This window comes from Squalius cephalus, assembly GCF_949319135.1.
Source record: "Squalius cephalus genome assembly, chromosome: 17".
Lineage (NCBI taxonomy): Eukaryota > Metazoa > Chordata > Actinopteri > Cypriniformes > Leuciscidae > Squalius > Squalius cephalus.
The window spans coordinates 18,351,563-18,373,585 of NC_137138.1; the positions used below are offsets into that span (position 1 = coordinate 18,351,563).

Sequence of the window (22,023 nt, forward strand, 5' to 3'; positions counted from 1 at the left end):
AATATTTAGGCTAAAGGTCGACCGATTCATCGGTTTTGCCGATATATCGGAATCGATAGTTGATAGGTGGAACTATCGTTATCGGCAAAAATCCATACCGATAGTTTTTCCGGGTTGCGTCCGTTGCTGGAGCGGCTGAGAAGTGTGCAGTCATTACACAGTACAAGAGTGCTGAGAAGAGACTGCTGGCATTATACAGTACGAGAGCGAACTATCATTGGCACCGCGTGTTGTTTTTTGTAACACGTGAGGCTGCGCGCAGCACGGAGAGCACTGACACTTCAGATGCGCATTTAAAACACTGACAGCGAAACGGTATGAATACAGGTGTCAGTGCTTTCTCTCCTTCCATGCAATAGATGCACACCCTTGAATGAGCGTGGCTTTCTAGTGCATTTACTTGAACTTCTTAGGTAATACCTATTGTTTTGTAATACCTACCCATTTGAGAGGCGGCCGAAATCAGAATTTAAAATGGATTGAATAAAGCTCTACGAACTTGACGTGCGATGCCGCGCTGAGTGACATGTATGCGCATGAATCACTGTCACACGCACAAGCTCAGAGCAATATTGTAAGTTACTACATGATAATACATTTTTAACTAGCTGAATAAAAATGCATCACGATACACAGTCTCACTTTTAGTTATGTCTTAACTATTATAGTATTTCGAAGGGCAAAAACATGAACTTTTAACTATTGGCTTTACTTCAAGTCAGCTGTCACTGTAGCGCGAGGCCAGTAGCATATAGCATTACCTCCTAAACCTGAGCAAACTCGATCACGTCGAGCTAGGCGGGCGTGGTTTCAGCTCCACCCACGCCCTGCCTCTTTGACCATATTCTGTTATCCGGGAGTGACACACGGCCAAGATGGCGACGGCCGGCTACGCTCACTTTAGGCTTCAAAAACGTTCTTCAGAAATCTACAGGTGAAATCACGGACACTACGTCCATTTTTTTTTTTTTACAGTCTATGGTTTATATCCAGCTGGTCACTTTTATGCATTTATTAGCCGGCAAAGTTGCATGTTTAAAGCTAGTGATGTGATTGCTTTCTCAACATTGATATGTTCATGCAGCCAACAGAAACAAACAAATCAGAAACGCATTCGATTCAATTATTTTTTATCACTGCAATACATATTGTAATTTTGATTAGAAATATAATAGATCTTATATAGAAGCAAATAAAGTGATAGACTATACATGTAATATACATTTATGCAATTTTAATGCTCTGGCCTTTGCAGATATTTAAAGATGGCCATCTTTAAGCATAGCAGACTCTTTGGATTTATATGAAATGGTAAAACTTTACAATAAGATAATATTTTTAGAATTAACTAAGGTTAATAAATGTTGTAGTATATTGTCTATTGTTATTAGTTTGTTAATTTCAACATTTACAACAGTTTTAATATTTATTTTATCTGTTAACCTTAATGTACTATGAACTAACATGAATGATCAAGGTACAGTTGTCTTGCTCAAATATTAATACATGCTGTAAAAACAAAATTATATTGCATAATGCATTTGGTTCATGAAAGCTAGCTAATACATCCTTGTTAACACATGGGACTTGTAAAGGGTTACCTATGAAATTTGCGTATGTTTCTAGGTTATAGCTAAAGAAACCGGTAATATTTTCATTTTTAAATTATTTTCTGTAGAATTCATTCCGTAGAACTTCTCATTTTAATATATTCACATTTAAATATTTATTTAATTTAGCACATTTCAGTTCAGCACTGTTTTACTTGGAGTGTTATGTTTTTTTTTTTTTTATCCAATATCCATTTTAAAAATATCGGTTGATTAATCGTTATCGGCACGTACAGTCAAACCTAAATATCGGTAAAATCCACTATCGGTCAACCTCTAATTTAGGCTACTTCACATAATTTCTAACATACTACGGTGCATGGCTGAAACAACTCAAGTTTTTAAAGAATCATCATAAACTGGAACTGCACAAGATGATGAAACTCCAACTACACTGTTACATATGGATAAAACTGCCAATACAACAGAGAACCTGCTCTGAATGCATGTGTACTGTATGTACTCGGGTTATATAAAGCTGCTTCTCAAGCCGCAGTACGGACACTACATCCACAGCCTTTATAAAAATAAAAATTATTTTGCATTTAAAACTTATTCTTTCGCATATATAGCAATGAGAAACTAACCCTAGCACTTAAATACACTCTGAACTACAAAATAGTACAAAAACTTCTCAGAGAGGATCATATACAAGTCTGATACAAGTTTAATTAAGTCTATTTCCGTCTGTTTCATTAATGGTAATAATTCTTTTTAAAAATCACTTGCTGTTTTTGAATGAATTACTTCAGTATATTTATTATGAATCAATTTATATTTAATTCATACAGTGAAGACTATACAGTGTTTTATTTTTACATTTTATTCAATTTCTGTAGTATTTCTTAAGACGTGTCAAATAAAACCAGGCTACTGTACCTGAAAAACTTAGTTTAGCCTATTTAATTTGTATTTTTTTTTCTATTGTATTTGTACTGTTGTTTATTTTCATTTTATTTACCAGTTTTATATTTGCAAAAAATCGTATTTTTGTATCAAGAATTTAATTTATGTACTAAGTAGTTTTTCTATTTGTCTCAGGACTGCCTTGCTTTATTACAGAAGACTGCCAGTCATTTGAGTAATGATTGCAGTCAGCTTAAATGGCATTTGTTTACATTTAATTCAGTGAATTTCTTTTCTTCTAGACCGATTAAACTGTCTACCGCAGTCAAATAAGTAACAAAACAGTAAACTACAATCAAATCGAAATGACTCAACATTTAGATTTTTTTTTATCGTGACCTCAAGAATTGATTTGAATGGAATCATGAGGTACCAAAAGATTCCCACCCCTATTAAACAGACACCGAAAATATATGTTGCACTAGCCAGGATCTAAACTAGAAACAAGGTAGAGGGATTGCCAGGTTTGTATACGATTATATCTACAGTTTTCCCCAAAGACAGGGAGTTAACATGTAACGACTGTAGTTGACTCCCTCTTCAGAGAGCAATATGCAATTAATTAGAAAACACATGCTGTGTCATAGGCCACAGTCATGAGTATGGTCTTGGTCATTAAATGCGTTAAGAGAAAAAAAACACACACACTAACAAATGCTCACAAGAAATACCTTTTTATGTTAGGAGTTTCCATAAGTCAAAAATATTATGGTGTAAGGGTGTTCATAAGACATTAAGATAAAAAGATGCTAATGAGGTATTCAGTAGAGGACGAGGACTTAAACTCAGTAAATGCAATGCAAACTTTGATACTAAATGTGTTTTGTTTTTTTCGATTCTCATAAGAAAAAGCATTTTGACATGAGGGCAGAAAAGGGTAATTGTCCGCTACAAGTATGCTGCTCTTTTCATCTGACATTTGACTGACTCAGGTATTGATTTAACAAAGAGTCTCTGAATGAACCCAGAACGTCACTTCTGTGCCTGTTAATATACAGGACATATAGTGGGTTTCCACATGTTGACCAATGTGTGAAAAACACCATCACACTCACACGAAGTGATTAGAACAGTGTAACCATACAATTTAAATTGCCTTTAAAATTTCCCATGACCTTTAACATTTCATTCATTTTCATACCCCCCCCCACGCATGCAAATCACACTTTTGAAATTCCCTAATATTCCCAGATTTTCCAGAACCATGAATATAGCTTGCAGTAGAGGCCTATATTAAGAGAACAAATCACTGTCACAATTTAAAGTGACACAAATAAGATACAAGGCTCAGTATCTGAAACTGACTATGCAAATGTGTGACTACAGACAACTGCAGAATTCCATGTAGAACTAATACAAATCAAAAAGAGTGTCAAGAATTTAAATGTACCTAAAAAAAATGTGTTGATTCGTAATTTAATGAATGTAATGTTACAACTTCTCACATGATCCTGCTTCCAGGTCAGATTGAATATCCTGATTCAGCAATACTTTGGGTTGCAGAATGACTAAACTTGTTTTTCACATACATGATTACATTTCTAAACATATTTAGTCTAATTTTAAGTCATAAAGCATAGAGCAGACTGACTCATGAAGCGGAGTGACCTAACAGGAAGTTCATTCAGAGTGCCGGAATTCGTGGGAATGCGAGTCCTACCTGAGCTAGTCATCATCTCTGTGTACCTCCACCGACTTTAATACCCCTCCCCCTAAATTCCAAACAAATACCAACAACACATGGGTAGGGGGCAACCATTACAAGTTATAAAAGGCAACAACAGACACACCCCTGTACTCCAGACAGGGGGGGGGGGGGGGGGGGGTCACATGCAGCTCTGAAATACAACGGTGTATGTACATTTGTAAGCGTTTCAGCACAGCTTACTCCCGGAGAACTTCATTTGACTTCAGTCATTTACATTAAAACAGGCCTAAGGTTGCTCTGCAGCCAACAACGCGTTCATATTTTTTTAAACACTTCACACTTGGTTGTGGAGCAAGTATGCGATATACCAATAGACACGATAAATACGAAGAAATTTGTCAACCGGTAAAGATTGCGGTTATGCTCTCATGATATGCTTCGTCATGAAAGTCTATCAGTTGTATGCGTTTTTAAGACATGCCAGTTAAATTTTAAAAAATGGATACACAAAACAAAAACGTAAATAAAATGGAAGTAGTAACATATTTTATTCCATTTTTTTTGATATGTGGCCGTTGCACAAAATCTTGCAGAAGTGAGGTTTATGTCGAGTAAATGATTGGAGAAGACCAGAGAGAAGTCTGTCGTTTACGCCGGAAGATTCAGATATTAATAAAATAGAATCTATTAATAGAATAGAATCAGATGAATTGTTCGCAATAAGATCTAGAACATGCATTTAGAAAAAAGACAGGGTGAATTTTTAAAAGTTCAAGTGATTTTATACAGATCCAAGCCCAATTTGCCACAAAAGAGGACTCAATTTGGTTTTCACACACGATAGGTCGACCTGAAAAACAAGTACCGTTTACTTAATTTGCATCTCGGTTCTATAATTACTTTTATGTAAAAAGTTGTCAACTTTACTGAAGCTAGTATTATTTTTTGTGGTGAAATCAAATTTGGTGTTAATAATTTCAAAACTATCTAAACATTTGATATCGCAACAACCTAATTTAAAGCAAACATCACCCACTCCTACACGCATGCATTCATTTTTCATCATGCAATTCTTGCATGGCAAATGCACGTCATCTGTCAACAAAAGGTACATCCATACAATCCTTTAATCAAAATTAAGAATCAGACCATACCTCTGGGAGGCTGTTTGAGTATTGCAAATGCTTGAATAAAGTATGCACTTGATTCTATTAGACGTTGCTACAGTTTTAGAAAATCTTCCTAAGTGGGATTGATAATTATCAATCTACAGGACCCAACAGGTGCATCTTGATACAAACCCACATGACAAGTAGCCCTGAAGCCCAGCGCCACACTTCATGATCACAATGGCTAATGATTGTCCCTCTGACATCAAAGAATAAATATCTAACCTTAAAGTTTGTTGTTTTAACATTTGCGTCCCATGAAATGACAGATCCTGCTGTGTGGATACATTTACATGTCTTGAGCCTAAGTACAAGTGCTGACACTAAGGTAATGTGAACGTTAGAACATCATGCATCTACTGACACAGATGTCAGATCTAAGTCAAACCTTAAGTTTACCAACACAGTGCAAAGGCCTGGCGAGGCACCGTCACGCAGATAAGCTTTGCTAAAAAGCTAAAATTTCCAGCTAATATTTAGATACGTACCAAGAGCCACTTAGCCTCCCGGCTAGCGATATTTCTACATCTTTCGAAATGAATGTCACTAAGACGCGACGTGTGATAAGTTACACTTTAAAGGCGTAAACTAACGTGACAAGTGGTTGAAATCGGTGAAATTATTTGGGATGGCTAACTAGCAGACGATGGCGTTGCCCCCTGATGTTCTCTTTAGGCCCAAATCGCCGCCTTCATCTGAGCCCGTGCTAAGCTAAGCTAACTCGCCTGAATATGAGCTATTTAGAAACGCAACTGGCAACGTGGGTCGCGCGAAACGCTACTGAAATAGTTGCTAAAGGCGCTCCGCACAAAGGTGTTGTTGTGTAAATGTTGTCAAAAGTGGGACATGATAAGTCGGCCTCTTTAGATGAGGTGATTAATTCCAGGGTTTTGGTGGGTTGGGAATGAAGCCTATTAGGGCTAGCAGGAGTTAGCATGTGAGCTAGCACACACACACTCTCTCTCCACTTTCCTGCAGGCTGACTCGCTCTCACCTCAGACACCTCATCCTCGTCGCTGCCGGATCCGGGGCCTGACGATAACACCGCGGCCGCTGTGAGTTTGAAATCAAGTCTGTCTGTGGTGGGCCCGCCAGCCTCGCCGAACAAGCGGACTTTCTTGCCACCAAGGCCCCCGAGTCCGGCTCCTGGTGTAGCTCCAACCCCCATCCCTAACGCAGGGGAACGCGGAGTCACCGAGTCAATCTCGTCCTCGAAGCCGTCCGTCAGCATTGCCGTCCCGGCTACTGCATCCTGCATACTTTCCTAAATAATACGTCTATTTGTGAAGGTAATGTTGTCTTTTCACTTTCTTTGGGGTTATATTGTTATAAAATAATTACGTTTTACTTCAGAAAAATCCTCAAACTCTCCTGAAGCGAGAAGAGAATCTCTTTCCCCCAAGCCATTAACTTTCTAACAACCTATCCTACTTCGTTCCATTTGTGTATTGTCCCGCCCTTGTTCAAAATATGCGTAGGTTATTGGGCGCGAGAGTTAAGTACTGGAACCTGATTGGCTGCAACGCACGCTACTCAAGCAAAAGCACGCGACGTCAAGGTTGGTTTACAAGAGGGCTTTAAGATTTAACGCCAGGAAACATCCTTTAGTAAAGACGATTGGACGCGGGCACGCTTGTCACAAATTCCCGCCCTCTCGATACGCCTATTTTTGTCTTTATCGAGAAAGTAGAGGTTAATTTGTTTCAGAATCATATTTAGGAAGTTTTGTAAATTTTCGAGGTGTCATGTTTACAGTAACGCAATGCTAAGATGCATCAGATTAGTCGGTCACTAACTGTCTAATTATTTAATAAGTATAATATCTAATGTGTTGACAGTTAAAAGTGTAGCTGTCATCTCTTTGCGTCCGATATTAAGCAACTCTTACTATTTAACATGTTAGGACAACTGTGTCAATAACATTCTGTTTAGAGGAGGGCGCGACCGACCTGGGTGAAGCAATACCCGGATTTCTCTGGAAGATTTCATTATGGGACTTGTAGTTTAATTTTGATTCGTATATAATATTGTACACAAATGATAATATCCTTCTTTTTGGGGGAAAATCTTATTTTTTTATAGGGATTTTTTTTCACATTCTTCTGCATAAACATATTTAGCCTCTTATGCCACCTGGTTTCTTTTAAAAAATATTTATGTTTTTATGACTCTATGGAAAGCTTTTTCTTGGCAGTTAAAACTGAAAACTAATTGGAAGTTATTCAAAATCAGATACAATTTTCTCCTGCATTAAAAGCCAAATTCAATGTTCACAATAAACTCTGTTTAGATGGCAATTGTAAGCTGAATAAAGATTTTAGACTTTAATAATTTGACATACTCAATTTTGAATATGAAAGATTAGAACAATTACACTCAATTAAACTCAGTTTCTGTTTACATGTGAAAGGTTTCACTTGTCACTGGTTTCACCACTTGTTTCATCTATTTGTACTGCATACATTGGGTTTATGAGTGAGCTCATAATATAATTAAAAAAAATTAACAGTTTCTTCATACTCTTCACTTTGAGTCTAAAATATAAATATGGGCCACATAACCTTAGTTTGACATATGTACATGCCACAATTATGAATCCTGTTCATGATTACGGTATTGCAAACGCATTTCATTGTTTCTCATGTCAAATGATCTGTAGGGACATGTCTGCATGACATTTAAAACAGTGATACATTTCTTCAATTTTAAATGGGTAAACCAGTCTAAACATAGATAAAATTAATCTGTAAATTGGTCATAACTGAATTGCCTTCACTGACCATGAAAGCCGAAAATTATGAAACCAATCTTAATTTTAATAATGAACTCAAAATCACAGAATGAGCCAGCGGGTCCTCATTACTGAGTGAGTCAGCATTCTGACAGCCTGAATTACAGAGGTATAATTACAGGAGTCTGAAATATTTAAGAACAGAGAATATCTAGATGCATTTTTGAGATTTTATTTATTGCCACAGCTTTTCAGTTGTGTAAATCATCATTTTAAAACTAGCCTTTCCTATGTCTGTGGGAACCCTGTAATATTAACTTTAATATTTTCCCTTAAGGAATAGTCTTCAGGCCTAATGACAAAACTTATATATAAATACTAATTTCTGCACTAAAAGCCAATAGTTTAAAATGTAACCGTATATGTTGTTTGTCCAAAAATGTCCTGCACTTTACACATGATGTCCTGGCTTCAGTTTCCATTGCAGAAGAGTTAAAAAAAAAAAAATTGTGTAAAAAATGAGGTTTTAATTCTATAAAAATACATATGTACAACAAGCTAAAAAAAAAAAAAATACAATCATAAATTCATTCAAATGACCAGAGACATGAATCCAGAATACTAGTGAGGAATCACCAATGTACATCATTCACACAGATCAATTTACATTTTGAGGCTACAAGGAGCTCAGAAACTCTTTCACCTGAAAGAAAAGAAGAAAAAAAAAACATCAAATCATGGCAATTCTAAAACACTTTCTCATACTGATGAGCCTGTTTCACACTGGACGAGTAAGCAGAGCATTTTTTTTCCCCAGCGCCCATGTTAAAGGGGTAGTTCACCCAAAAATGAAAATTCTGTCATCATTTACCCTCAAGCTGTTGCAAAAAGTTGTGGGGCATCATTGACTTCCATAGTATTTTTTTCCATACTATGAAAGTCAATGGTGTCCCACAATGGTTTGGTTAAAAACATTTTTCAAAACATCTTTTGTGTTCAGCAGAACAAAGAAATGTATAGGTTTGGAACAACCTGAGGGTAAGTAAATGATGATTTTTATTTTGGGGTGAACTATCCCTTTAACAAATTTAGACCATTCACACTGCACGCTGAGACAGCTTGTAGCAGGAGCAGAGCAGAAGTGGCAGTGCCGCGATCGTTTTGGCATGAAGTCCATTTTTTGCTACGCCGCTCACACTGGATTAAAGCCACAGTGCGTTGTTCTTATTCAAAATAGACCTGAGTTCAAATTTCACCACAAAATCACATAAGTGAAGTGATCTATGTTTCACAATCACCAAATAACAATCAGCGCTGTGAAAAAATTAAATAAAATACATGAAAACATTGCCAGGAGTTTTTGCCCAAACTTCAAAAGCCTGTTTAAATTATAAAAACTAGTGGTATCTTAACGATAAGATTACTTTTATCATATAAACTACATATATACAGCATGTTATATGAATGTGTGTGTGGGACAGTAGAAGAGGAACATTGTTGCTTCGCAGCAGAGTTTGCTGCCCATCATAAATCAAAGCACATGAGGAGAACATCTGAAAAACATGACAGTATGGATGATACTCGTCTGTATTTGCGGAAACACAAGCCGCGGTTCAGCTGCACACTACAAACGCTGCCTCCGCTCTGCTTGCGCATCCAGTGTGAAACAGGCATAAAAGGCAAAACTCTTAATGATGGCATTTGTCCACAGACCCATATATACGTACCTTGTCAATTACACCTTCTTGCTTAATTCTGTCATTTTTAAAATCCTCATTAACATCCAGGACCAGTATTGGCAGGTCTTGAAGATACTCAAAATCCAACCTGTATACGACAAGAGATCCATTTAGATAATTAATCAATGAAAACAGCTGAAATACAAGTTTTAGCACATATTAAGTTGACCACTAACTTTGTGGTTCGGTTGGACAGCCAACACTCGTGCTTATAATGCAGCTTCTCTAGGTATTCCAGTGGAATCCCCTGTTCCTCCTCTCGCCCTCGGAACTGAAGGCGCTGCATACACCTCTGCAGATCATGCGTTAAATCAATGAATCACAGTATATCCTTACATTTACATCACTTTTATATTACTACAGCTGATCCATTCAACATGTAAGGAGCTGCTAGATACCTCGGGATCAGCACGAAGATAGATCATTGCGTCCAGCTCAATCTGGGACTCAAACTGAGTGAGGAGCCACGAATGCCAGTCTTGGTAGATGGCCCACTCGGTCTCATTCAGATCTCCAGACTCAAAGAGGTTGGAGGCAAACACATATCTGGAGGATTAAAAACATTAAGACTTTTTCAGTTCAATACCATTTGACATGTCTTTTTTTATTGTCTTATAAATTGTTGCGAGAAGCTGTTTGTATGTACCGATCACTATAGACAGAACGCTCAAAGAACTGGACCGGTTTCTCTGCCTGCTGAAGTTTGGCAGAAGGAGGCTGAAGCTGTGAACGGACACGACTCAGGCAGGCGTAGGTCTGGAAAGTGTAAGACCAGCGACTGGGCTTGTCATATAACATCTGCAGCAGGTTGCCTCCACTCTTCTGGGATGTGCTGAGCTCCTACAAGGTTTGAATGGGATATATTATTAAAAGTACTCCAATTAAAGGAGAACTCCGGTCAATTTTAACATTGAGCTCATTTTTTTGTAAATTTGGAGTGCTGTCAGTACAGAGAACAACGACAAAAATCTGTGTTGCCTACACCGTGTTATCCTCTTTTTAAAATGTGCACCCTGTTGACTTCAATGGGGCAAGTTTTAAACCTGCTTTTAGGCTCTTAACATCCTTGATGTGTCATTACAAGTGCACAGCCAATGTGAGTGATTCCTTCAGAGTGAACACGGGTGAATCTGACTGCAGTAGATGTGAAAGATATGAATAAAAATGATGTTATTTCAGCCAGCGCACATACCTGTATTTTCTTCCTGTTTTCGGTCGAAGTCCACAGTAGTCGATTGTCGAGTTCACGCGCGTGATGACCTATGAGCGTGAACTCGACAATCGACTACTGTGGACTTCGGCCGAAAACAGGATGTAAATTTTAAAAAGAGGATAACGGTGTAGGCAACACCGATTTTTGTCGTTGTTCTCTGTACTGACAGCACTCCAAATGTACAAAAAAATTAGCTCAGTGTTAAAATTGACCGGAGTTCTCCTTTAACATTTGAGACTGAGTTTGACGACACTCCTTAATAAAAACCTCTTGTATACAGACACATACTGTACCTCATACTCGTTCTCTGTGGTTTGTACATTGCACCACTTCCCAATGGGTTCTGGTATGACCTCCCATTCTTCTGACGCCCGATCCAACAACCGCACAAAAGTTGACTTCCCTGCCGCTGTTGCACAGACATAAAGGTTTTAATATGTAGAATACCAAAATAAACAATCATAACTTGTGTTGTCTAATAATTATCAAAGATTAAAACAATGTTTATATATTTGTATTAATTGCCAGAAGAATGCTTAAACCAAAAATTATAGCAGTATGACATTTTATGTCATAAATGTTGTTGTTTTTTAACTATAGCCTGGTTGTCAAGGCTTTGCAACGTTATGAAACAACATAATTTAGTCGTCAACCGTTCTTTTTTTTTTTTTTTTTTTTTTTAAGATTTCGATTTTTTTAAATGCTATGACCTAACATGAGGGAAGTTTGATGAACTATTTCAAAACAATTCAGTCATAGTCCATGGTTGTGAAGCCTCACTCTACAAAATAGATACAATATTTGGCGCCAACAGCACTAACGTTACTGTATAACAATACAAGAAAGCTCTCGTGCACATTACTAGTTCGTTTAATTAAAAAAAACTAAGGTGTTAAAAACGCTTACATAATATATTAAGTGCGTTTTATTTTATGTATATTATTTCGTTGATTAAAGCAACTTACCAATGTTTCCCTCTATTGAAATCTTCAATGCCCTTTTTTCGAAACTGAGGTCAGCGTCGAAGCTTGAACAAAATCTCTTAGGAGGAGTAGCCATTATCGTATAAAATACTTAAATAAATCAACAAACCACTTGATTTGTTTTATATATTTTTTTTTAAGTCTCTAAAACCAGCTTGAATGTTTCCCTGCGCGCCCAAACAGTTTGAACTGCTTGAAATTCGCGGCAAGTTCACATGGTCAGAGACGCGGGGAAGGGCTCTATAGTACTCGCTGTGTGATTGGCCAAGCCTACAGAAGCCGCTGTTTCATTGGTTGTGACGTCTACAGTGCGCTCAGCTGCCTGCGGCTGCCTTCCCTGAGAGGAGTTTCCTGTTCTTTATCTAGTAAACAGAGACTAGTAAATGCGAGACAACGTTAACCTATCAGATCTTTAAAATATGTAAACCTCGATTCAAATGGTAAGTGATCGCAGATGTGGACAGAGAGATCAACGTTTTAGATAGATGATATAGATCAACTTACAAGGAAATCATTGCGAATACATTATTCAGCTACACATGAATAATATATTTAATAATAAATAATAATAAAATATTACACAATGAATCGTTTTTTAAGCTTTGAATATGCTGGATCTAGCCGTGTCCATATAAGTTATGATTTTTTTAAAGCATAGGAATTGAGTAATGTTATATAGGGTACTGTTATATAAATGTAATATCAGTGTGGCCAGTAGAGGGCAGCAGGGGACTACGGTAACACGAATGTTAAGCTAAATTTTTCCCCGCACATTTTTCAACCAAGTTAAATAAGTGATACTTTCTATTGTTAGGTATTTAACTATCACGTACAAAATGAAGCAGTGCATAGTCTCTATATCTTTCAGGTAGGCAGTCAATGACATTAACAGTTGTTTGTGAGTTTAGTCTATTGTAGTGAAATAGTTTGAATAATTTGCTGTATTACCAGTGTCTTCAAAGGTTTTCAAGAGCAGTTTCGCTCTTTCTAGAATGCGTTTTTTTTCATTGCTAATTTTAATGTCTGTTTAGTGTTCACTAGAACAGTGTTGTGGTAGCGATTTAGCAACATATCATGGAGACAACCATTTAGTAAATGGAAGTTTTAATATTTACGTTACATAAAATGTTAAATTGAATGTGCGACATGAGTTAATTATATACTTTTTATAGATAAGCAAAAACTGGATTTATTCATATGACGAGGTGGCCGAGTGGTTAAGGCGATGGACTGCTAATCCATTGTGCTCTGCACGCGTGGGTTCGAATCCCATCCTCGTCGGCAAATATGTTTTTCAGGAGATTGTCAGTGTTGACATGCAGGCAGTTTTTATTTTCAGAAATTCTCTATATTTTTATCACACTAGAAAACATTAAATACTGTTTCTTTATTCCTGTAATTTCATGTACAAAAGTTTTTAAGATGAAAACTCGATCATATTTCACATTAGCAACATTGTTCTTTATATACCTTTACTTTCTTGAAGGATCCCACTCTGTCGTCCATGCAGCCAATCAATCTAAAGCAATTCCTTAGTGGATCAGCTTCCCATAGACCAAATGTAGACAGAAATACATTATGTAACTGTTAATGACAGATTTTTAAAAATACATTTAGACAAATATGTCAGCTGATCATCAAGTCAGTCATTAGATAAAAAAATTATTCTGCTAACTCCACATATGACATTAACAATCCTAATGCAGTAGACAAACTGACCCTGATTTTGCTTTCATGCTTTTGTTTTTCCAAAATGGCTCATAGCACCTTTACAAAAAAAATGTCAAAGTGTGAAAAAGAATCTTTTGAAAACAAAATATGATTAGGAAAAAAAAAACCTGTACCATAACATAGTGCAAGTTCAGCTTTATTAAAATCACGTTAGTTTGTATAGAAAATAACTCAAATGTCATACAGTGCCAGCTACTGGTGTGGCTGTGCCTGTACAACACAAAACAGCCAAGCCAGCAGTCTTAGCTGATATCACTGTCACAGCAGTGGGAATTGGGATGCTGAAAGTGCTAATCAAATTTTATTAGCGACAGCAAGAAACGTTTATTTTAACACTAGTAAAACACTTTTTGATAAACACAAAATGAGAATAGTGAGATACAGTGAAAAACTAATTTGTTGATGAAACAAATGTGTGTTATTTTAGATGTAATATATAGGCTACTATTATAATGGAATAATAAAATCTTTTTGCCATACGTTTTATTCTTTTTATTTCATTTACTATTTCACTGAAGACATTAGTGTTTTGTGCTTGAACTGTTTCTTTAGTTTCATGATTATTACTGGTCTGTGACACTTTTTCTTTTTTCTGCCTTAATAGTCAAAATAAAAGTAACATGGGCATCTCCATATTACTGTATGTCTGATCCAATTGCCACAATGTTATAGTAATATAACTTGTGCTGGATAAAATTAAGTGATATTAACTGTAAGTTAAACTGATGCACTCAGATCTGTTTAATGTCTTATGTGTATATGTCAATGATTGAAAACAGTTGTCTGGGCAAACAGTTGTAGTTCCATACCTCACTGTTTGGGGGTGCTGTAGCATAAGCTATGACTGGAACAAATACATTTTATCTGTTGATATTTTTGACTTGTAGGCATCATAAAAACTCTCATTTCGTGTATTATATGAAAAATGGATGCATGCTAAATTCTGTTTGCTATGTCCATACTTTGCACAAAATGTCTCTGCTCCACTTCCATTTGGAAAGAATTTATGCTTTTTAAAATCTTATTAATCATCTAAAACAATGTCTGAAAGTTATATTGTGCATCTAAGTGACTATTTTGCCCTTATATCCCACAGGGTCTTACAGAATACCAAAGTGACAGTGTGATCACACCAAAACAGCTTGACGAAGTCCAGGGTCATTGCTGCTTTTTTAATACAATAAAATAAAAAGTCAAGTTAACTGTACATTACTCAAGCTCGAGATTTTGCTGTGCTTGACTTTTCAGTCTTGGAGGTGGTGGTCCAGCGGTAACAGTCTGTCACGCTTTTGCTCCGTGGCTCTACAGCACAACTTGTGCAATAAACAATACCTAATGCTAACATGACCACAAGAAAAACACACAGTGGTACCAGCAGTGCCACAAGCAGCCAGCTTTTGTCGTGTTTCTTTCTGTTCCCTGGACGCTGTTCTGTTCCTGATGTATCTTCTGGTATTTGTGATGTTTCAGGAGTGAGCATGACAAAATCCCATTTTCTCTTAGGCGTAGATGTCGAAGCCATTGAGGGTCCTTTGTCTTCTGAAGTCCTTAAATCTACTGTATCACCAGTTGCTATTGATATTTCCTCCTCATGTGCATCCTCTTCATTTGAATCATCTGAAGTTGTAGTATCTATCAAAAAGTTAGGCGAAGGAGAATTTGAGGATACATGCTCATTTAATTCAGGTTCCTGTGTAGCTACATCTCCTTCTTGGGTCTTCTCCGTAAACCAGCTCAGGTAAGTCGGATGCCACTCCATGCTTGGGGAATCTGTTAGCCACTCTAGAGGGCTGGCATTTGTCACCAGTTCAGGCAAGCTGGGATCATTCAGAGTTGCATCATCTGATTCGACCATCAAATGTTCATCCTCTTCGACTGGCCGACAGTAGTAGTTGTCCTCTTGCAACATATAACCCTCCTCACAAAGACACTCAAATCCACCCTCGTAATTTCTGCACACCTGATCACAAATGTCTGGAGTTTTACACTCATCGATATCTTTGCATTGATCTGGATCTTCTCTGATTGGAGAGAATCCCTCGTGACAGCGGCACGTGTAGGAACCAGGCGAGTTCTCGCACAAATGATCGCACTTTCCTTCCATGCATTCATCTACGTCCACACATTCTCCAAACTCAGACGGAAGGTAGCCCTCGTAACATCTACACTCGAATGTACCAGGTGCATTGACACATTCCTGCGGACATGGTTTCTGCAAGCACTCATCTATATCAAGACAACTCTGACCATCACCTGACAGGAGGTACCCATCAGGGCACTTGCAGTGGTGTCCCTGAGAAGTGGACTCGCACTCAAACTCGCAGTTGGCACTGTGGCAGGGGTCCGAAAGCTGGCAGGTCTTTCCATCCTCTCCCAGAACATAATTCTCGGAGCACTCGCAGTAGTAATGGGTATCTGCGTTCAAGCAGTAGTGCTCGCATCCTCCATTGTCCTGTTCACACCAGTCCCTCGCAGTGTTCAAGCAGAGCGGTGCATCCTTCGACCAGCCAATGCTCCCATCCTCCCTCAGCATGCACAGAACTGACTGGTCTTCCTTCTCGTTGTCAGGACAAGGAAGAGTTGCCACAGAGCCGAAAGGAATGTGAGTAAGAATAGTACTTGCCAGTTCAAACGGGGTGGTGTACAGTGCAGGACCCCCTCCTTCTTTTTGAAGAGCTGGGCACATCCCTTGGTAGGTGTAACGGCAGAGGAATCCTTCCACAGCCACTCCACAAGACCCATCGAGCCATTTGAAGTTGTACTGGTCGTTGCCACTTTTGTCAGCTGTGTTGTAGGTAATGACCACACAACGATGAGCAGCACAAGCACTGGGTAAGTCATCGCGTTGCCAGTTCGTATACTGCGTTTCCTGATCCCCAGTGATCCAGGTAAAGCCCCTCAAAGGACGCGTGGCCGAGCACTGCCGAGGCTGACGCTGAAGGCCAATCCACAGCCTGATTCTGGGTCGGGGGCCACGTCTAACCCCGGACGATAGGAGGTCATGGATCAAAGAAGCTTCTTCTGGTCCTTTCATAGTAGCCAGGTTCCCCCCTTTATCCTTGCAGCTCCTCCAGGACTCCCGGAACGTCTTGCGCTGGAGATGAATAGAATAGCATCCCTCTGCATTGCACACACCATCCTGCTCCTGCAAGCTTTGTCCCATGACTCCCTTAGACCAATTCAAATATATAAGAACAAAAAAAAGACAGGGATATGCTGCACAGCATTTTCGAACAGTCCTGATTCCCATAACTGTTTTTTTCTGCAGCTGAGCTATTTCTTGTTTTGTCTGTTAATCTTACTAGTCGGCAGGGTTTTTGTTTTTTTTTAACCTAATCAAATGTTTAAATTTACCTATGAGCTCTTTCAAACCTATGGTCTATTTCAAACCTCTGGTCTCTATGGTTAAAGGGATGACTTTTGTCTGCAGTCTGTTTGCTGCAGAGAGACAGAGAAGGAGGGTACAGGCGTTTGTTATTAGAAGAGGGGGCGGGTAATGAGTTCACTGAGTGGTGGGGGGAGATTCGGCCTGTGGCTTTCCCTTGTGCCGTATGGTTTTCATAACTCTGTTTAAGGAAATAGTTTGTGACCCTGCCAACAAGTCCTCCCCCAGTCCCCCCAACCTACACTCACTCGTCCAATCACTACAACAATCACCATCACAAATCCATCCATCCAACCTGAAAATCCTGGGTCATCCTGATCAGATTTTCTATTTTTTCCATTCTTCTATGGTTCATTTTTGTACAGCTGCTCTGACTGTTTTTCCTTTTGATTTTAAGTGAATTTAGCATACTTTTTAATCTAAAATTATTTTGTTTAATATAAAATTATTTAGAAGTAATGGTTTAATAAATATAAAACTTATTTTGTATAGCCTACTCTGTCAGTAACCAAGCTGTATTAATGCATTAAAAGTCTTTTTCACAATGGAAAGCGAGCAAACATGATTAGAGAATATGCAGGTTTAATTCAATGTCATCTATAGGGTTATTTATGTGAAGTAAATGAGGAGAAGATGGTTTGATAGCAAATGTTTCTTTTTGAGAGTAATATTTTTCTTGACTGACCATTGTAAAAATGTCAAAATGGGTTGTCCTGCAAGACTACAAAAAATTAAACTCATGCATTTATTTTTTGTCGTTTTATCATGATCAATAATTCATTTTCACGATTAATGATCTCAACATAACAAAAGTTTTCTTGTAATACATTCTATAACAATGCAATAAAAATATACTGCTATATCATGATTTATCATTTTTATTTCAAAGCAATATAAATAGAAATAATATATAGTGCTTAAATGTTTTTGTTACCTCAAGACCAAAGGGAAATACATTATAATTGTTTTCTGAGACATTGATCCACAAAATGAGTGCATGGATATCAGATGTTGCTATATGTCATCTCAATTACAGCACTCCAACTTGGAATAACCACACTCTCTGTCCCCACAAACACCAAATAATAAACCTTTCTGAAATCCATCCCAAAAAAATCTCACCTACCTATTCCAATTTAAACAAGTCTGTCCAGTTGTGGACTTTCTAACTCGAACATACTTGACCAAAATTCCCTAATACCTCATTGTATATGGATAAAATAACAGAATAATCTAATACAAATTGACACTGAAGAGACAAAAGAAGCACCACAGATGAATTCTGTAAAAACATCGATGAATTCTTTCAATGAGAAAAAGAAAATTCAGCAAAAGAGGATTTTGAATCTTGGTTTTGTTTATGTAACCCCTCCAGAGACTAATCTACATGGGCCATTTTTTCCTCCTCAATTCTCAGATGTTGAAACACTCTCCAGTCTGAACACATCTGCCTGCATTTCCACATTAAATGTTGAGATTTGCATCTTTGCCTGTGCAAGATAAGGCTTCCTGAATGGAGATCAGAAAGACTGGATGCTTAAAGCACCACAACTGCTCGTGTGTTTCATAGCTTGGAACATTTCTATGACAAGCACATTAAAACTGATTCAGCTGAACTATTTTTTCCACCACATTGAGAAACGACTGTCAGTAAAACAGACTGAATGTATTGCCAAATTCACTTCATTTCAGCAGTCAAAAATGTACAGCTTGAAGTTCAAACGGTCAATTGAGAACCTTTTTGTATTTACAGTTTTGTTTGTAGAATATGATAGTAATCTTTATGCACCCTAAGCTGGCTAAAACTATATTAAAGTGATAACTAATGATGATTGCAGCCAGTTCAGTGTGTGCACAGCTTTCAGACAGGCCTGCTATGGTCAGTCATAAAAGGAAACACTTATATCAGATTGGCCCTCTCCCCTGACTAGATCCACCATTTGGGAACCACTGCATCTACCAGATACCAGGCTATGTTTTTCTGGTTCATTTAAACAAAATACAGTAGGCTAATTCAAAATCTAACCACAGCTGTGGAAGCCTTGTTATCCAAATGCGGAGCGGTCGGATATCGTCATCATAAACCCCGCAACAATGAATGAACACAACACGAACTGTGATGATTCGCAAACAAATGACTCTTGTGAACTGGTTCACGAAACAGCCTCGAACTCACTCAGTCAGCGAATCGTTCAGAGCGATTACTAAATTCATAAATGACTCTCTGAACAGCTTGTCATTTTTCAGGTAGGCTATAGGCCCACGTCCGATTTTAAATGAACTGGGAAGTGTTACTGTGATGGCATACAGCCTACTTTAGGTTCTTGAGACATATAGCCTATTAATCAGTCTTTTTAAACTAGAAAAAAGGACATAAAAATCGTATAAAACAAACAAAGTAGGCTTATATTTAGCCTATTTTACAGCATGAAATTGGAACAAGTTAAAAAAATTGAATAACTAATTTAGCCTATATGTTTATATGGTCTTTTTTGTTTCTAAAAATTGTAGGCCGTACTACTCAGTCAACAGCTACAGTGTTTAACCTATTAAAGGCAACATTCCACATCCCACTGTCAAAGCTTCAGATTCCATATGACTAACAAAGGATGTTGTTTGTATGTTTGCCCCCAGCAGAGCATGAAGGACCCTGCCCGATGTATACACACAAAATTGATGGTCCCTAAGGGAATATCCTGGTGAGGAATGCTTGGAAATGGGAGTTAGTAATTTTGGAAGGGGGGTTATTTTAACATCCTGTCTCCCATTTTCTCAACACCCTACGTTGAGAGATCAGAAAACCACTAGAGATCTCTGCACTATAGTAGATTTGATTTAGTAGGAATCTCTAGCCATTGATGACCTTTAGCTCATGAGGTTTTCACATATAAACAGGAAAATACTGCTACATTGATTCTTGGGTGGTTTGGGATGTGCTCTTTCTGTGTTTTTTCGATTCAAATGGGTCGTTTGGACTGTTTTAAAGGGTTTGCAGGAATATACAACGCGTGTCGTTTGGTGGAGAGGAGTTTGGAAAAACTGGAAGCTTATGGGCTGTTATGTAATTCTTTTCTAATTCAGTACACAGACCGAGCCTATATTTCATTCTGTCATCAGTTGTTCCAAGTCAGAGGTTGTAACCACCGTCGAAACGCTACGTATACACTTTTCCTTTATTAGTTCAAAATGAATCATCGTAGTTACTTATTAGATAAAATATCAATAAAACACACATCTGTGACCTATATTGTGGAAAATAAACCAATAAACCACCTAATTTTTCCATATTAGATCAGATTCTTGAGAGTAAACTAACTTTTACAGAACTCTGAACATTTGTTTTCTTATACCATCCTTTTTTCTCCCCAGTTTTTATTCTTTAGACATCTAGCCATTTACCTTGGCCTCCTCCATCCCTCTCTGTTTTTTCATTTGTGACTGTAGGAGGCTTTGATCTATAAAACCGTCTCACTCAGGTCCTCAAGCCAGGTATGAAAGTCTGCAATGACTTCTAGTTTCTTTATTACCTCAGCCCCTCTTCTAACTGATGTGCATAGCATATGCTGGCCCCGTTACGACTGATCTAGTTAGCATCTGCTCATTCTCTCTGTAGATTTGCTTACTTAGACTGAGAAACCTTCACATTCCACTCAGCTTTCTTCCCTGCTGTGGTCGAGGTCTTTGTTGTGGAGTCTTCAGCAGTGATGCTTTATGAAAAGAATCGAATCACAGACGTCTCTCTGAATAACGCAACCTGACTATGGTCTAGACAACCCAAAATAGTTTGTAAAGGCCAAGATATAAAGAAAAACTCAAGTGTTTGGTGTCCGCTGGTAGTCTATGATATTAAAGTCCTCAAAATATCTCATTGGTCCCCGCGGGATAAAAGTGCTTGGCAGGCTTAGTGTCTGGTTACATTGCTAACAGAAGTATCACTATGTTGAGATCACATGTTTCTTATGCTACTGCAAGACTCTAAGCAGACTCCTTTTGGAACCCTCTAATGTTTGAAAAATTCTTGATTCACTGCCATCGAACGCAGTCCCTTAGTATTTAGCAGAAGCTTAACTAATGTTATTTTTTTTCCCTCATGCCTATTATGCAATAACATATATCTGTCTACACACAATTGGACCATACAGGGAGCAGTAAAGGACACCAGGTGAGGTGTAAGGGTTAATGAAAACGATCAGGAAACCCCCAGTGGGACTGTGAGTGGTATAGATTAGGGTTTCCATAGCTTTTTACATCAGGCAGACACTTTTATTCAAAGCAACATTGTTTTCATTTTATTAGTTCATGCATTCCCTGGGAATTGAACCCATGACCTTAGTGTTGTTAGTAGCACACTCTAATGTTTAAACACTTTTTCATGCTAGGTCCTATATAGAGAGGCATAATAAATCTTGAGACCCACCATGAATGGTTTAGAACACATTTGATAGAAGAAGAATATATATATATATGTATATATATATATATATATATATATATATATATATATATATATATATATATATATATATATATATATATATATATATATATATATATATACCGATATATATATATACCGGTATATATATATTAACTTTCCTTGTCATATTATAGCATTGGATAAACTTACTTACTAATGCATTTCATTGCATATAATGTATATAGAAAGGTATATAAACGAGGACCGAACAACGACATGACTGTGCATACAGAAAAAAAAGGTCTATATTTTTGCTTTCTTGATGGCAAGGCAAGTAAGAGTAGCTATATTCAAGTGCCTAATAATGCATTGGCCTTGCAGTTAAGGAAGCAAGCAATACTTTTATTCAGAAGCCAATCTGAGTTAATTAAGTGAAGCATTAATTTGAAGAGTTCCGGAGTCCCTATGATCGATTCAATAAATATCTGTAA

The 22,023-nt window shown here is 37.6% G+C and overlaps 3 protein-coding genes across 9 annotated transcripts in view; all 3 read right to left on the reverse strand.

Moving 5' to 3' along the window:
- ankhd1 (ankyrin repeat and KH domain containing 1) overlaps positions 1-6,788 on the reverse strand; it is a 56,853-nt gene extending 50,065 nt beyond the window's left edge. For 2 of the 6 annotated variants that reach the window (XM_079847403.1, XM_079847400.1), the window contains exon 1: positions 6,328-6,788. In XM_079847403.1, coding sequence (XP_079703529.1) covers positions 6,328-6,591 — 264 coding nt within the window. In that variant the 5' untranslated portion in view covers positions 6,592-6,788. The remainder of the gene's footprint in view (positions 1-6,327) is intronic. The other 4 variants (XM_079847399.1, XM_079847398.1, XM_079847402.1 and 1 more) reach the window with 2 other exon arrangements.
- A 1,342-nt stretch (positions 6,789-8,130) lies between these two features.
- LOC307144725 (deoxycytidine kinase 2) lies at positions 8,131-12,212 on the reverse strand. 2 transcript variants are annotated; one of them, XM_079847288.1, is made up of 7 exons: positions 11,982-12,212; positions 11,310-11,425; positions 10,450-10,643; positions 10,202-10,349; positions 9,980-10,095; positions 9,792-9,891; positions 8,131-8,767 (listed from the first exon to the last, which is right to left on the reverse strand). In XM_079847288.1, exons 1-7 carry the CDS (start codon positions 12,073-12,075, stop codon positions 8,741-8,743), a joined length of 795 nt encoding a protein of 264 aa, XP_079703414.1. In that variant the 5' UTR covers positions 12,076-12,212; the 3' UTR covers positions 8,131-8,740. The 2 variants fall into 2 exon arrangements, with proteins under 2 accessions (XP_079703414.1, XP_079703413.1); XM_079847287.1 differs by lacking the exon at positions 8,131-8,767 and having other exon boundaries at positions 9,727-9,891; positions 11,982-12,153.
- Positions 12,213-13,367: 1,155 nt separating this feature from the next.
- On the reverse strand, positions 13,368-17,353 carry cd248b (CD248 molecule, endosialin b). Its single transcript, XM_079898449.1, has one exon. The coding sequence runs from the start codon at positions 16,978-16,980 to the stop codon at positions 14,944-14,946; it is 2,037 nt and encodes a 678-aa protein (XP_079754575.1). The 5' UTR covers positions 16,981-17,353; the 3' UTR covers positions 13,368-14,943.
- Between the last annotated feature and the right edge of the window lie 4,670 nt (positions 17,354-22,023).

Coding starts and splice junctions, on each gene's coding strand:
- cd248b (XM_079898449.1), bottom strand. CDS start 16,980: ATGGGAATCAGGACTGTTCGAAAATGCTGTGCAGCATATCCCTGTCTT.
- LOC307144725 (XM_079847287.1), bottom strand. CDS start 12,075: ATGGCTACTCCTCCTAAGAGATTTTGTTCAAGCTTCGACGCTGACCTC. Junction 11,426..11,981: donor TTCAATAGAGGGAAACATTG/GTAAGTTGCTTT, acceptor TCTGTGCAACAG/CGGCAGGGAAGTCAACTTTT. Junction 10,350..10,449: donor CGTTCTGTCTATAGTGATCG/GTACATACAAAC, acceptor TTAATCCTCCAG/ATATGTGTTTGCCTCCAACC.